The sequence below is a fragment of the Oncorhynchus mykiss genome, chromosome 21 (assembly GCF_057628025.1).
Source record: "Oncorhynchus mykiss isolate SJ-2025 chromosome 21, ASM5762802v1, whole genome shotgun sequence".
Classification (NCBI taxonomy): Eukaryota; Metazoa; Chordata; class Actinopteri; order Salmoniformes; family Salmonidae; genus Oncorhynchus; species Oncorhynchus mykiss.
In genome coordinates this window covers 39,577,173-39,593,960 of record NC_143042.1, presented here as the reverse complement: position 1 = coordinate 39,593,960, position 16,788 = coordinate 39,577,173, and the positions used below count along the sequence as shown (strand labels likewise).

The 16,788-nt window shown below is 42.4% G+C and overlaps 1 protein-coding gene across 1 annotated transcript; it reads left to right on the top strand.

Moving 5' to 3' along the window:
- Positions 1-181: 181 nt before the first annotated feature.
- Positions 182-2,419, top strand: LOC110500868 (polymeric immunoglobulin receptor). The gene is made up of 6 exons (XM_036957955.2): positions 182-340; positions 488-856; positions 1,003-1,353; positions 1,465-1,593; positions 1,695-1,744; positions 1,846-2,419. The coding sequence occupies exons 1-6, from the start codon at positions 301-303 to the stop codon at positions 1,960-1,962; spliced, it is 1,056 nt and encodes a 351-aa protein (XP_036813850.2). The 5' UTR covers positions 182-300; the 3' UTR covers positions 1,963-2,419.
- The last annotated feature ends 14,369 nt before the right edge of the window (positions 2,420-16,788 follow it).

Below are 16,788 nucleotides of genomic sequence, written 5' to 3'. Positions count from 1 at the left end.
TTGCCAAGATAAATAAAGGTTAAATACATTTTTAAAAATCGAGCCAATATATGATTGCCTTGAGCCAGTAACTCTGAATTGCTTTATAATGTCTTAAATGTCATTCCCGGGAAGCTCAAGCTATGGTAAGCCAGAGGACACACTTCTAAGATTGTAGTCGGCCAATAAACTCTCTCGTTTCAGTGTTCCCTCCTACTGCATGAAACGTACATGTAAAGTGCCGTCCTATATTTAGGTGCATATAAAGTGTCCCACTGTCAGACCCACACACGATACAGTGCAGAAGGGACTAATGTTACAATGACGAATAGAGAAGTATTTATGTTTTACATCAACTTGGGTAAGAGTAAGACATTTTAATTGAGTTCCTACATTTATAGTATGTAGTTTGAATATGATAGGTGAAGTGGATGTTCTGTCTGTAACGGGTAAAAATGGTTTATCCATGTTTCTGTTTTTGATCCATTTTGTTTGTTTTCTTTGACAGTTTGTGCTTTTACCAAACCAAACGTAATCCAACCAACCCCTGTGATGGTTACTGAGCTGGGAGGCACTGTGACTCTCATTTGCTATTGTCCGGATGAGTCGGTGACCAGATTTATTTGGTTCAAGCAGAGTTTTGGACATGAACCCCTCCTCATGGCATCATCTCTTTATGTTGGCCAAGAGAGTTATTATTCCAACAACTTTATCAAGGACTTTACTGAGACCAAACGTTTGGGTGTGAGGAGAGGAGACTACAGCTGTAACTTGACCATATCCAAGACAGAGCCAGGGGACTCAGCTACATACTTTTGTTCCACTACAGACATCTATGAGCAAACATTTGGAGAGGGAACTGTTTTATTTGTCAAAGGTAACTAAACATTTGCTTCTTTAATTTCAAAATGTGTGTCCCTGTATGTTGGTATGTTTGTACAGCTGCTTCATCAAATGCTAGTGATGAATACATGGCTTTTTTTTCACCCACTTAGTCTTACATTAGTTACTCACTCTCTTCAGACTCAGAGTCCAACAGCATGTCTGTGCTCCAGCAGCCTGTGTCTGAGTCAGTCCAGCCAGGAGGCTCTGTGACTCTGAACTGTACAATTCACACTGAGACCTGTGCAGGAGAACACAGTGTCTATTGGTTCAGACATGGCTCAGGAGAATCCCTTCCAGGAATCATTTACACCCATGGAGACAGGAGTGATCAGTGTGAGAAGAGCCCTGAGGCTGGGTCTCCTACACAGAGCTGTGTCTACAACCTCCCCAAGAGGAACCTCAGCCTCTCTGATGCTGGGACTTACTACTGTGCTGTGGCCTCATGTGGGGAGATACTCTTTGGGAACGGGACCAAGTTGGACATTGACGGTAGGTGATACAGCTTCTATTTTTGTTTATATCTACTGTATAGTCTACTATGTAGAACATACATTTACTTGCTATTCTAGGTTTATTCTATTACTGTTTGAATATCAACAGACCATAGAGCAGATCCTCTTCTCTTGGTGTCCTGCCTGGGTGTAGTATTGGGTGTCACGTTCACCTTGATCATTATCCTGCTTTGCATCATGTACAAGATGAACAACACAACATGTGTGCAGTGCAGAGGTAAGTTACTATCTCTTGATATTCATTGATGTCACCATTTGTTGCTGTTTCAGTAGTAGAAGAAGAGGAAGTATCCTAATCTTTTTTGTCATTCGTTTTAGGACTCGTCTCTCAGACCAGAGGTCCTGCAGTTACCAGGTCAGATGCAGGGGTAAGCAGAAATACTTGTATATTGTCTGAAGTCTATTGTGAAGCTTGTCTTTAACCAACTTAACTAATTGAATGTCAACAATGCTATTTTGTGCTTCACAGGACCAAGATGGAGACAGTCTCCATTACGTAGCTCTGAATCTGAGCAACAAGAAGAACAGGTCGAGAAAACAGAGAGGTCACATGGAGACAGTGGTGTATGCTGGGATCAGACAGTAGAACTGGATGAATGAAACAATGATCATCTTATACTAGATAACTTTTTATTAACTAGTTATAGCTTCATTAACTATCTATGAACACATAAGCAGTCAAATGTGATGAAAACAGCGGTCATAGCTTTTTTGTTATTAAAAGTTGAAAAAATTGAATGCATTGCTTCTCTGACAAACTTAAAAAAAAAAAAATAATAATAATAATAATAATTAGGGGTGGTGCTTATATTTGTCTTGGTACACAAGTGTGTAATGAAAATGTTTTTGTTTGTTTGTTGCTAACCCAAATCCCCCCTGAGACACCAGCAGGGAGTGGGTTCACAGCCAGGGTCACCATTGTACAGCACACCGGGAGCAATTCGGGTTAAGTGCCTTGCTCAAGGGCACAGCGACAGATTTTTTTTAATTTATTGTATTTGTTGTGACCATTTTAGCAACAGTGAACTAGTTGATTGCGTTTCCAACTGTTTGAATTTGAATAAATTTAACCCACTGCATACTATGATGATGTGGCACAGACGGATGCTCTTAACTGTCTCAGACATTATGGTCTGTTTACAAAGCCTTGTGGTGAAGGTGGAAGTGTTGCAGTAACTTTCCACTGATGGAAACTAACCTCTTATAGACATTTAACACAGGAAGACTGACCTGCACCCACACTACTCTCTACATTGTCCCTTAGGGCCCTGTATTGTTCACACCCCTTAGTGTGAAACAGACTCTCAAGGGTCTCTCAACACAAATGTGTAGGTCAAAGTCTAGCAGTTCCACATCATGCTATGGTAAATGATTTAGGCTTCTTGCAACATAACTACTCATAGTGAAAGTTGCACAATAGCCAATACCACAGAAGAAGGGCAGGCCATAGTTAGGCCTCATTCTGTTGTAGTGTTAGTTTTTTTTTTGTTTTTGTTAAGACTACTGATTGCATGCCACACACATACACAGCAACCTATTTACAGGTAGTCTGTGGTCTGCTATGAACAAAACACGAGGTTGTAGCTAGATGTACTTTGGTGAGGCATGTTGGGCTTCTGCACAGGACCTACCTCTCTCTCTCTCTCTCTCTCTCTCTCTCTCTCTCTCTCTCTCTCTCTCTCTATGTGGTTTCCAGCAGGATGTCTCAGTGGTGTCAGTCAGTTGTTTCACGTACTCTATACTTGCTCTTCAGGTTGCCCATTTGAGCAACAGTAGACCACTATTTTCATGAGGCAGCTTGTTATCTGTATATATATTCAGATATATTCATTTGACCAAGACATCTGAGGTACTTTTCCGAACACACATGACAGTTTTAAGTGTGATGTAAAGCATCATCATCATCTGGGACAAGAAGAAAGAGCCTCCTCATATTTATATCATGGGAGGGCTTTTATCTGTCCATACATTGGAGAATAAAATGTAGATGAGATATTGCTGGCTAAGCAAATATCATATTTATATCATGTGATAGGTGAGGTTCCTTTCCGTCCATACTTTGGAGAATAAATTGTATATGAGATAAGACTATTACCATGTTTTCTGTAGATGTTTCTCTGTGTAATGAAGTGACTCTGTGGTGGTCATAGAAGCCCTCGAGGATGACAGGGTCATAAAATGTGGCCAACAAGGTCACAACTACTGTATGACTCCCATGGACAACAACGGCAAGAACAACTGATGAAGTGAAGTGATCCATTGATGTTTGTGGTTATGTCTTATACGTTCTGGTGGACAAGCCCTCAGGTGGATGGCTGTAGTACATAGTATTGTAGACAGTATGAGCTGTATTTAGGTCTAATAAAGGATGAATCCACACTAGTCACATTCAGTTTCAAAAATAAAATGAACATAGTCATATTCAAACCTGCAATGTGATAAAGTTGTGCAACACATGTTCAAGCTGTACAACAACATGAATACACAGTGTTTGTTGCATTCATGACCTACTGGCCAGCCAATCAAATCTGACCATCCAGATCAGACGGTACCTGAGATCAACCAATGAAAGCAAACACAAGTTCCCTTTCTCTTCTGTAGAGAGACTGCATTTCACACAGGTCAATATCATCACTTGAAGGAACAAGCCAGATGGACCAACTCTTCATCTTTATTTTAATCTGGAAAGCTTGTAAGTAACATCTAGGTCAATTTACTAATCTTATACCTGTTAAACATACCTCACAGGTTCTTCCTACAGAGAGGCAAAAAAGTATTTAGTCAGCCACCAATTGTGCAAGTTCTCCCACTTAATAATATGAGAGAGGTCTGCATATGAGTAGTTACACTAATATCCTTGTTGTTGTTTTGCATGTTTCCAGCATATGACTAGTTCCACTAACATACTTGCTGTTGTTTTGCATGTTTCCAGCATATGACTAGTTACAGTAATATACTTGCTGTTGTGGAATTTTTCATTGACTATAATTTTTTACGATGTCCAAACCATATTGATTGTTTCAGCGAGATAGCTTGTATATGTAACCAGTTTTTATCTTCTTGTTTTTAATTTGAAGATGCAACTTGATAGATCACCAACCCCATCAGTCAATCAGGTAAACTCTTTGTTGTATCACTTTTTCCTCCATCTCAAAAGGGTTTATCTAGGAGAAGTGACCAGTATAATGTCTTGTTATGGCTCCACCTCTCTCACACAGAACCAAGACAGTGACGTGGTAAACTATGCAGCTGTGAGTTTCACCACCAAGAAAAGCCCCTCCTCCAGAAGAGAGAGAGCCCAGACCAGCAGAGAGGATGCAGAGTACTCTGAGGTCAGGTACCTTCAGCATTAGTGAGATATGGGAAGAACCTCACCACATTGAACGGAAACCACATCCATTTACAATAGAGATAACTTTGAAGGCCTTGTGATGACTGGTAAAACAACTGCTTTTAGTATGTAAATAATAGCTAAATAAAATAGGAAATAGCTCTACTTGTAACCTGGAGAAGAAACATGTATTAGAATATTCGATGAGTAGGCTTTCATTGTTTCTCCAATGTCTTAAATATGCAAATTACCTCTTAACTGAATAAATGTTGGTGATCAAAAATCACTGCTTAATTTATTTATTTAATTTAATTTAATTTAGTTTGTTGTTACATCCAAGTGTATTTTCATCACATGTTATATGTTGACGTTTAGATATGTTAAACTGTCAACAATTTTTATCCTGAAGTTGAACTGTAAAGTCAAAGTGAAGACTGGGAAGTTCCTAAGTAGGTTTGAGTTTCCTTACTCACAACATGGGTTACCATCTGATCCAAACATCATATTTTCAGGTTGTATTTTCTTGTATCCAGTCTCGCAAAGTGACACTGATTCAATCTTCATAGAAGGACTGTTTCTGTTCCACATATGACCAACTGAACAGCCAATCAGGTGTTCAGCTGAACACATTTAATAGACCAATCAGACCCCACCTCGATCTAACCAATCAGACCACAGATGTGTGATTCAATGTCTTTTTACAAGTTGCACACTACGAATCACCCCGGATCCAGAAAAGCTAGGGGTGAGGACAAGATGGTTGAGCCATTGGTCTTTCTTCTTCTCTGCAACTCATGTAAGTGACACATTTCCTAAGAAAGTCTACTTTCAATCTGGGTTCAATAATATGTGTTTGGTATATTGTCTTTTTCTCAATGGAAATACCTGATTTTGTTTCAGATGTGACTAAATCATCTGAGACTTCTCAGCCTGCTCCATTCCTAGCTGCAAAGTTGGGGGACAACGTGACAGTTGAATACCATGTAACCAGTAATGTTGATCACATGGTGTGGTACAAGATGACCACTGGCAATAAACTGCAGTGTGTGGCAAAGGCAGAGATCATTACCAAACATGCACATTATTTTGGTGACTATATAAATGGCTGTTTTGGTGGATTGATAAAAGTTGGGATATTTCACCTAAATATGTCTTCAACAAAGCAAGAGGACATTGGAATATACTACTGTGTAGTTTTGCACTTAAACGTCATAGAGGTTGGACCTGGAACCACCTTGAAGCTTAAAGGTAATGCAATTACTTGTAAGAAGGGAACAAAGCTTGAAGTCATACGCTGAATAATGAATGATATGCTGAAATATAATATGTGACATGATATAAAAAAATATATATTTTTACGATAAATCAGTTACATTTCATTTCAAAGGTGAAGAGTTGAATAGTAATACTGTTGTCCGGCAGCCTGTGTCTGAGTCAGTCCAGCCAGGAGACAATACACACTGAGACCTGTGCAGGAGAACACAGTGTCTATTGGTTCAGACATGGCTCAGGAGAATCCCATCCAGGAATCATTTCCACCCATGGAGACAGGAGTGATCAGTGTGAGAAGAGCCCTGAGGCTGGGTCTCCTACACAGAGCTGTGTCTACAACCTCTCCAAGAGGAACCTCAGCCTCTCTGATGCTGGGACTTACTACTGTGCTGTGGCCTCATGTGGGGAGATGTGTGGGTTTAACATCTCTAGGGTAGGGGGCAGCATTTTGGATGAAAAGTATGCCCATATTAAACGGCCTGCTACTCGGGCCCAGAAGATATGATATGCATATAACTGGTCTGTGAGTATAACATAACTGATTTAGCAGGTGAAAACCTGAAAAAAAGCCATTCAGGAAGCAATAGTTTTCTATTCAATGCCATTACAGTATCTATTGACTTAGGACTCCATTTGCAGTCCATTTGCAGTTCCTATGCCTTCCACTAGATGTCTTTAGAAATCGTTTCAGGCTTGTATTCTTTTAAATGAGGGAGTAAGACCAGTCTGAACGAGTCGACCCTAACATGTCGTGTTGCAGGGTTTTTTCAGGCGCATGTGCATTTCTTGTTTACCTTTTATATTGAGGACGTTATTGTCCGGTTGAAATATTATAGATCATTTAGGCTAAAAAACAACCTGAGGATTGAATATAAACATCGTTTGACATGTTTCTATGAACATGACGGAAACAATTTGGATTTTTTGTCTGATTGTTTTGACTGAGTTTGAGCCTGTGGATTACTGAAGAAAACGCGCTAACAAAACAGAGGTTTTTGGATATAAAGAGACTTCATCAAACAAAAGGAACATTTATTGAGTAAATTAATGTCTTCTGATTGCCACCATATGAAGATCATCAAAGGTAAGGGATTAATTTTGTCTCTATTTCTGAGTTTTGTAACGCTTCTGCTTGGCTGGTTACTGTTTGTAATAATTTGTCAACTGGGCTATGTTCTGGGCTAGGTATGCTTTCGCCGAAAAGCACTGTGGTTGGTTTAACAAGAAGTTAATCTTTAAACCTATGTAAAATATGTTTTGTTTTCTGAATATTTATAATGAGCATTTCTGTAGTTGAATTTGGCGCTCTGCAACCTCACTGGATGTTGGACAGATGGGACGCTAGCGTCCCGCATACCCTAGAGAGGTTAACTACATGAGGTTAAAAAGAAATGGATTGTCATACAAAATGACAGCTTATAATAGCTTCCTCTATTTCAATCTCTTTGAAGGGAGGACTGATGTCCTAACGTCCAAGGGCAATCAGGTAAATTTGTCAACATTTTTAAATACAGAATATTTTCAGTTTATTCTGTGAATAACACTTGTATCTTTTATCAGTCGTCCACCGCAGGACCCTAACCCTAACCCTGATGCTAAGGAGCCAGAACAGGCTGATACCCCAATACACACTGGATGAATGGGGAGGTTTGTGGAGGAGTGGTGGAACGAGTTCTAGGCCATCTCTGCCAAGGGCACGAACGCTGCCCACTCCCCCGGCCGGTCCTGGAAATAGGACCTCAGAAACATACCCACATCCTGGTTTACTCTCTCCACCTGCCCGCTACTCTCAGGGTGAAAACCTGAGGTAAGGCTAACCGAGACCCCCAGATGTTCCATGAACGCCCTCCAGACCCTTGAAGTGAACTGTGGACCTCGATCAGACACTATATCCTCAGGCACCTCATAGTGCCGGAAGACATGTGTAAACAAGGCTTCTGCAGTCTGTTGGGCCGTAGGGAGACCGGGCAGAGGGAGGAGACGACAGGACTTAGAGAAACAATCCACAATGACCAGGATAGTGGTGTTTTCCTGTGAAGGAGGAAGATCAGTCAGGAAATCCACTGACAGGTGCGACCATGGCCGTTGTGGAACGGGTAAGGGTTGTAGCTTACCTCTGGGCAGGTGTCTAGGAGCCTTGCACTGAGCGCACACTGAGCAGGAGGTAATATAAACCCTCACGTCCTTAGCTAAAGTGGGCCACCAGTACTTCTCACTAAGACAGAGCACCGTCCGACTGATACCAGGATGACGGCAGCAGACGGAACGTACATACGCCCAGCCGGACACTGAAGGGGAGCGGGCTCTGTACGCAACGCCTGCTCAATGTCCGCGTCCAGCTCCCACACTACCGGTGCCACCAGGCAAGAGGCCGGGAATAAGGGAGTGGGATCCATGGGCCCCTCCTCTGTGTTGTCGTGTCTTTGGCTATGCCGGATTAAGTGATATGACATGCTATTCTATAAAATAATTTCTCCATAATTGATATCACCTGATTGAGCTAATCATGTAAATGCTAATAACTAGAGAGTCGGTGTTACTGAAATTTAATTATGCCAATGTGTTTTCATTAATTGAAAACCCTTAATATATTTTATGAGAATTTGTAAGATTCTTGTTTGCATAAAATAGACGGAGACCAGCCATTTCAATAATAGGTAACAGAATTTATTCTCGGAGCGTGCTCCCACTTTATCACGAGCAACAGTTTATATACAATAACATGACGTCATTTCATTGCTTAACAGAATCCCCTCCTCTCGACCGGGACAAAGTGAGGTTAATAGTTCATTCTAACTTACTAACACACTCACAGGTCACACAACATAACTGAATTAACTTTTGACCCCCCAAAATTATCGATCACCACTTAGCTGACAGTTCTAATTAACAGAAAACCTAGGAATGCACTCACTTCCTTATCTAAAAACCCCAGAGCTCAGTTTCGTCGGTTCAACCATAGGTTAACTACATTATCTGTTTACTTAATCCACAGACCATTCCTTTCTTCCCAGTTGGAATGGTGTTCATTAACTTTAATTACTCCTTGTCCGTGTCTCACAATCCCTTCTTATGAACTCAAATTGTTAATTGGATATAATAAAACAGAGTATAAGTTTGACCTATTTACAGTTCCATTTAAAATGATTTGTTCAGTCATTTAATCATAATTTTCCCAACAGTCGGGCACCACGAAATAATATTTATAGAGCAGTTATCTTCCAAATAAACTCTTAAAGACCTAGTAATATATGACATCAATAGCAGTCAATGTTAATTAATCGTCATCTTAATTCAGTCTCATCTGAAAGTTGTAAATTCTTGGTTATCTGCACGAACCCTGGCTAACAAGTTGAATCAGCAATACAAAATTGGGTTTAATTATTTATTTACTAAATACCTAACTAATCACACAGAATGACACATACACATAATTAAATCATAACTTGATTACAAATGACGTCATAAAGGAAAATGTCACTAGCGGGCGGAACAGATATGACAGCTTGTTACACAAAGGAAAAGGGCTGGGTTTGAGTGAAAGCGCGGGAAGACTGAGGGACACAGGGAGAAGCTGTGCTATCGTAAATACAGTATCTTATGCATTCTAAATTACCGCCCATTTGGAAAAGGAAAATGCAATAAATATTTACTCTGAGCTGCGCTTCGGTAGGTTGGTGGTAGATGGAAGACCATGTTGCCCAACCGAGTCCTTTGAAGAATGTCTCTGGTTGTCAATTGGATACGTTGTAGTAACGTCGTTGGGTGATAGACGGGATACTCTGTCTGTTCCTTCCTAACCCTCGTTTGCATTTGCTGTTGCTAACTTAACGGCTAGGAGATATCACTTCTGTAGTGAATAAGAGTTCAAAGTTCATACCATTCACAACCCAAAACTCACGCTGATGTTGGCTTCATTCTCTAGTTATTATCTGAACCATTCTGACATCGGACCGTTGTCCTACATCCTCGGAACAGGAAGTTATATTGTTGTCAAGGGCTTATATAGGAAGGGAGAGGAGGGCGTGTTTGAAAAGTTTTATAGCCCATGTCCCTTCACAGGGGCGGGCCACTGATTGAGCAGCCCTATCTTATGAAAACCCAAATCTCACATTTTAGAAGCTAAAATCACATTTCATCCCATCACAAATAATTTCATATTCAAACATTTAAATTGAACAAAAATTCCATGGGAATCCGATAACTCTGATGTGTAGACTTTCCACTGTAGAGTTTATGTCATCTGATCATTGATGAGAATGTCTCAGATGACAACTGAACTGACATCATATTCATTAAGTACCACCGCATATGTTCCATTGGTCGGATTACCAGAATATAGTTAATTTCCCCCCACCTTCTGATGTTCCCAGAATCTCTATGTTAATCAAGGGGTTTGCAAATGTAACATCAGTAGGGTAGAGAGAGGAAAAAGGGGGAAAGAGGTATTTATGACTGTCATAAACCTACCCCCCAGGCCAATGTCATGACAGTGTCATACAGCCGGGACAATGCGTCTGCCTTAACATTTTTAGAACCTGGTTTGTATGAAAGGATAAATACAAAACGGGTGAGAAACATGGCCCACCTTGCCTGGCGAGGGTTCAGTCTCCTCGCCGCCCGGATGTACTCCAGATTGCGGTGGTCAGCCCAAATGAGAAAAGGGTGTTTAGCCCCCTCAAGCCAATGTCTCCACACCTTCAAGGCCTTGACGACAGCTCCCGGTCCCCCACATCATAGTTTCGCTCCGCCTGGCTGAGCTTCTACGAGAAGAAGGCACAGGGGCGGAGCTTTGGGTGAGTACCCGAGCGCTGAGAGAGCATGGCTCCTATCCCAGCCTCGGATGCGTCCACCACCACTATGAACGCCAAAGAGGGATCCGGATGGGCTGCTGTGGAACGGGTAAGTGGTGTAACTTACCTCTGGGCAGGTGCCTAGAAGCCTTACACTGGGCTCACAAAGAGCAGGGGGAAACATAAACTCTCACGTCCTTAGCCAAAGTGGGCCACCAGTACTTCCCACTCAGACAGCGCACCGTCCGACCGATGCCTGGATGACCAGAGGAGGGTGACGTGTGGGCCCAATAGATCAGCCCGTCACGGACAGCAGACGGAACGTACAGACGCCCAGCGGGACACTAGAGGGGAGCGGGCTCTGCACGCAACGCCTGCTCAATGCCTGCGTCCAGCTCCCACACTACCGGCGCCACCAGGCAGGAGGCAGGGAGTATTGGGGTGGGACCCATGGGCTACTCCTCTGTGTCATACAGCCGGGACAGTGCGTCTGCCTTCGCATTCTGGGAGCCTGGTCTGTAAGAAAGGGTGAAAACAAAACGGGTGAAAAACATGGCCCACCTTGCCTGGCGAGGGTTCAGTCTCCTCACCACCCGGATGTACTCCAGATTGCGGTGGTCAGTCCAGATGAGAAAAGTATGTTTAGCCCCCTCAAGCCAATGTCTCCACGCCTTCAAAGCCAACAGCTTCCGGTCCCCCACGTCATAGTTTCCTCCGCCGGGCTGAGCTTCCCGAGAAGGAGGCACAAGGGCTGAGCTTCGGTGGTGTACCCGAGCAGTGAGAGAGCACGGCTCCAATCCCAGCCTCGGACGCGTCCACCTCCACTATGAATGCCAAAGAGGGATACGGATGGGCCAGCACGGGAGCCAAGGTAAACAGAGCCCTAAGGTGACCAAAGGCCCGGTCCGCCTCAACCGACCACTGCAAACGTACCGGTCCCCCCTTCAGCAGTGAGGTAATAGGAGCCGCTACCTGACCAAAACCCCGGATAAATCTCTGGTAGTAACCCTAGAAACCACTGCACCTTCTTCACCGTGGTGGGAGTCAGCCAATTACGCACGGCTTAGATGAGGTCACTCTCCATCTCCATCTCTGAGGTCGAAATGCGGTACCCTAGGAAGGAGACGGACTGATGGAAGAACAGACATTTCTCAGCCTTAGCGTACAGGTCATGCTCCACAGTCGACCAAGCACCTTGCGCCCCAGGGACACATGCTTGGCGCGTGTAACAGAGTATATCAGAATGTCATCAATATACACCACTACACCCTGCCCATGCAGGTCCCTGAAAATCTTGTCTACAAAGGCTTGGAAGACTGATGGAGCATTCATCAACCCGTACGGCATGACAAGGTACTCATAATGCCCTGAGGTCATACTGAACGCCGTCTTCCAGTCGTCTCCCTCCCAGATATGCACCAGGTAGTAAGCACTCCTGAGATCAAGTTTGGTGAAGTAGCGCACCTCGTGTATTGACTCAATTGCCTTGGCGATAAGAGGTAGCGGGTAACTGTACCTCACAGTACAGACCTCCCTCCTTCTTCTTCACAAAAAAAGAAACTCAAGGAGGCGGGGGAAGTGGAGGACCGAATGTATCCCTGACGCAGGGATTCGGAGACATATGTTTCCATAGCCATATATTCCATATCCTCTGTCTGCCTGTGACAGAGGATACATGTAACTCCTGGCAAGTGCAGCGTCTACCAGGAGATTTATCGCACAATCCCCCAGTCGATGGGGTGGTAAGTGAGTCGCCTTCTTTTTGAAGAAGGCGAGAGCCAAATCGGCATATTCGGGGAGAATGCGCACGGTGGATATCTGGTCTGGACTTTCCACCGTAGTAGCACCTACGGAAACCCCTAAACACCTCCCCGAGCACTCTCGCGACCACCCCGTGAGAGCCCTCCGTTGTCGTGAAACAGTGGGGTCATGACACGCTAACCAAGGTAGGCCTAGCACCACGGGAAACGCAGAAGAGTCAATGAGAAAGAGACTGATTCTCTCCGTGTGACCCCCCTGTGTCACCATGCCCAGAGGAGCGGTGGCCTCCCTAATCAATCCTGACCCTAATGGTCGACTATCTAAGGCGTGAACTGGGAAGGGCATAGCCTAAGGAATGATAGGGATCCCTAAGCTATGGGCAAATTATCTGATTATGATTATGATTAAAACATCCTAAAGATTAATTCTATACATCGTTTGACATGTTTCTAAGAACTGTAATATAACTTTTTGACATTTCATCTGAACAAGTGATCGCACAATATGCATTTGGATTACTGGGCTAAACGTGCGAACAAAATTTAGGTATTTGGACATACATTATGGACTTTATCCAACATTACAAGCATATATTGTGGAACTGGGATTCCAGGGAGTGCATTCCGATCAAGATCATCAAAGGTAAGTGAATATTTATAACGCTATTTCTGACTTTTCTGACACCTCTCCTTCTTTGGGAAATGGCTGGATGTATTTCTGTGACTAGCGCTGACCTAACATAATCGCAAAGTGCGCTTTCGCCGTAAAGCCTTTTTGAAATCTGACACAGTGGTTGCATTAAGGAGAAGTTTATCTATATTTCCATGCATAACATTTGTATCTTTTATCAATGTTTATTTTGGGTATTTCTGTAATTTGATGTGGCTCTCTGCACTTTCACTGTATGTTTGTTTGAGACAATGCATTTCTGATCATAACACCAATTTCAAATGAATAAACACACATTTATTGTGTAACATGAAGTCCTGTAAGTGCCTTCTGATGAAGATCATCAAAGGTTAGTGAATAATTTAACCTCTCTGGGATATTCGGGACGGTAGCGTCCCACCCAACAGCCAGTGAAAGTGCAGGGCACCGAATTCAAAATAACAAGATAACAAAAATAATCTCAAGCATACACGCATTTTACACCATTTTAAAGATAAGATTCTCGTTAATCCAGCCACAGTGTCTGATTTCAAAAAGGCTTTACAGCGAAAGCACCACAAACGATTATGTTAGGTCACCACCAATTCACAGAAAAACACAGCCATTTTTCCAGCCAAAGAGTGGAGTCACAAAAAGCAGAAATATTGATAAAATTCATCACTAACCTTTGATGATCTTCATCATATGACACTCATAGGACTTCATGTTATCAAATCAAATCAAATTTTATTTGTCACATACACATGGTTAGGAGATGTTAATGCGAGTGCAGCGAAATGCTTGTGCATCTAGTTCCGACAATGCAGTAATAACCAACAAGTAATCTAGCTAACAATTCCAAAACTACTGTCTTGTACACAGTGTGAGGGGATAAAGAATATGTACATAAGGATATATGAATGAGTGATGGTACAGAGCAGCATAGGCAAGATACAGTAGATGGTATCGAGTACAGTATATACATATGAGATGAGTATGTAAACAAAGTGGCATAGTTAAAGTGGCTAGTGATACATGTATTACATAAGGATGCAGTAGATGATATAGAGTACAGTATATACGTATACATATGAGATGAATAATGTAGGGTATGTAAACATTATATTAGGTAGCATTGTTTAAAGTGGCTAGTGATATATTTACATAATTTCCCATCAATTCCCATTATTAAAGTGGCTGGAGTTGAGTCAGTGTCAGTGTGTTGGCAGCAGCCACTCAATGTTAGTGGTGGCTGTTTAACAGTCTGATGGCCTTGAGATAGAAGCTGTTTTTCAGTCTCTCGGTCCCAGCTTTGATGCACCTGTACTGACCTCGCCTTCTGGATGATAGCGGGGTGAACAGGCAGTGGCTCGGGTGGTTGATGTCCTTGATGATCTTTATGGCCTTCCTGTGACATCGGGTGGTGTAGGTGTCCTGGAGGGCAGGTAGTTTGCCCCCGGTGATGCGTTGTGCAGACCTCACTACCCTCTGGAGAGCCTTACGGTTGAGGGCGGAGCAGTTGTCGTACCAGGCGGTGATACAGCCCGCCAGGATGCTCTCGATTGTGCATCTGTAGAAGTTTGTGAGTGCTTTTGGTGACAAGCCGAATTTCTTCAGCCTCCTGAGGTTGAAAAAAAAAAAAAGTTATTTAGTCTGCCTGGGAGCAGGACATCCTGGTCCGTGACTGGGCTGGATTTCTTCCTGTAGTCCGTGATTGACTGTAGACCCTGCCACATGCCACATGCCTCTTGTGTCTGAGCCGTTGAATTGAGATTCTACTTTGTATTGTTACACAATACATGTATGTTTTGTTCGGTAAAGTGCATATTTATATCCAAAAATCTAATTTTACATTGGCGTGTTATGTTCAGTAGTTCCAAAACATGCAGTGATTTTGCAGAGAGCCACATCAATTCACAGAAATACTCATAATAAACATTGATAAAAGATACAACTGTTACACATGGAACTTTAGATAAACTTCTCCTTAATGCAACCACTGTGTCAGATTTAAAAAAAACATTATAATAATCTGAGTATGGTGCTCAGAGCCCAAACCAGCCAGAGAAATATCCACCATGTTGGGTAGTCAACATTATTCAGAAATAGCATTATTAATATTCACTTACCTTTGATGATCTTCATCAGAATGCACTCCCAGGAATCCCAGTTCCACAATAAATGTTGGATTTGTTCGATAATGTCCATTATTTATGTCCAAAAAGCTACTTATGTTTGCACGTTTAGTAAACAAATCAAAACTCACAAAGCGCGTTCACTAGTAGCAGACGAAATGTCAAAAAGTTCCGTTACAGTCCGTAGAAACATGTCAAACGATGTATAGAATAAGTCTTTAGGATGTTTTTAACATAAATCTTCAATAAGGTTCCAACCAGAGAATTCCTTTGTCTGTAGAAAAGCAATGGAACACAAGCTACCTCTCATGTGAATGCGCGTGACCAGCTCGTGGCACTCCGCCAGACCACTGACTCAAACAGGCCTTATGAGTCCCTCCTTAACAGTAGAAGCCTCAAACAGGGTTTCTAGAGACAGTTGACATCTAGTGGAAGCCTTGAGAAGTGCAACATAACCAATATCCCACTGTGTCTTCAATGGGGGCTGAGTTGAAAAACTACAAACCTCAGATTTCCCACTTCATGGTTGGAATTTTTTCTCGGGTTTTCGCCTGCAGTTTTAGAAACGTCAGAGTGTTTTCTATCCAATACTATTAATATATGTATGCATATTCTAGCTTTTATGGCTGAGTAGCAGGAGGTTTACTCTGGGCACCTTATTCATCCAAGCTACCTAATACTGCCCCCCAGTCACCAAAAGTTAATCACTATTTCTGATTTTTGTAAGCCCTCTCCTTGGCTGGAAAATGGCTGTATGGTTTTCTGTGACTAGGTGTTGACCTAACATAATTGTTTGGTGTGCTTTTGCCGTAAAGCCTATTTCAATTTTGGACACCGTGGCTGGATTTACAAGAAGTTTGTCTTTAAAATGGTGTAAAATATTTGTATGTTTTGATGAATTTTAATAATGGGATTTCTGTTATTTTGAATTTGGCGCCATGCAATTTCATTGGCTGTTGGCGAGGTGGGACGCTACCGTCCCACATATCCCAGAGAGGTTTTAAGGCTGTGTCTCCTACACAGAGCTCTGTCTACAACCTCCCCAAGAGGAACCTCAGCCTCTCTGATGCTGGGACTTACTACTGTGATGTGGCCTCATGTGGGGAGATACTGTTTGGGAACGGGACCAAGCTGGACATTCAAGGTAGGTGATATGGCTTGCATCTATTTATATATTTTTCAAATCTACTGTATATAATATATATTTACTTGCTCTTCTGAGTGTCCACTATCAATGTTTGAATCTCCACAGGCCATAGGACAGACCCTCTTCTCTTGATGTACTGCTTGGGTGTAGAATTGACTTTCTCGTTAATCCTGATCATTGTCCTTGCTTGCATCATGTACAGGATGAACCAGAGAAAGTGTTTGCAGTGCAGAGGTAAGTGACAACCTTTTAGAAGTTGCTCTTCTTTAACATTACCGTCTACAGATGTATCTGCATGGGAAGAAGGAGTTGCATCTTTATCTTT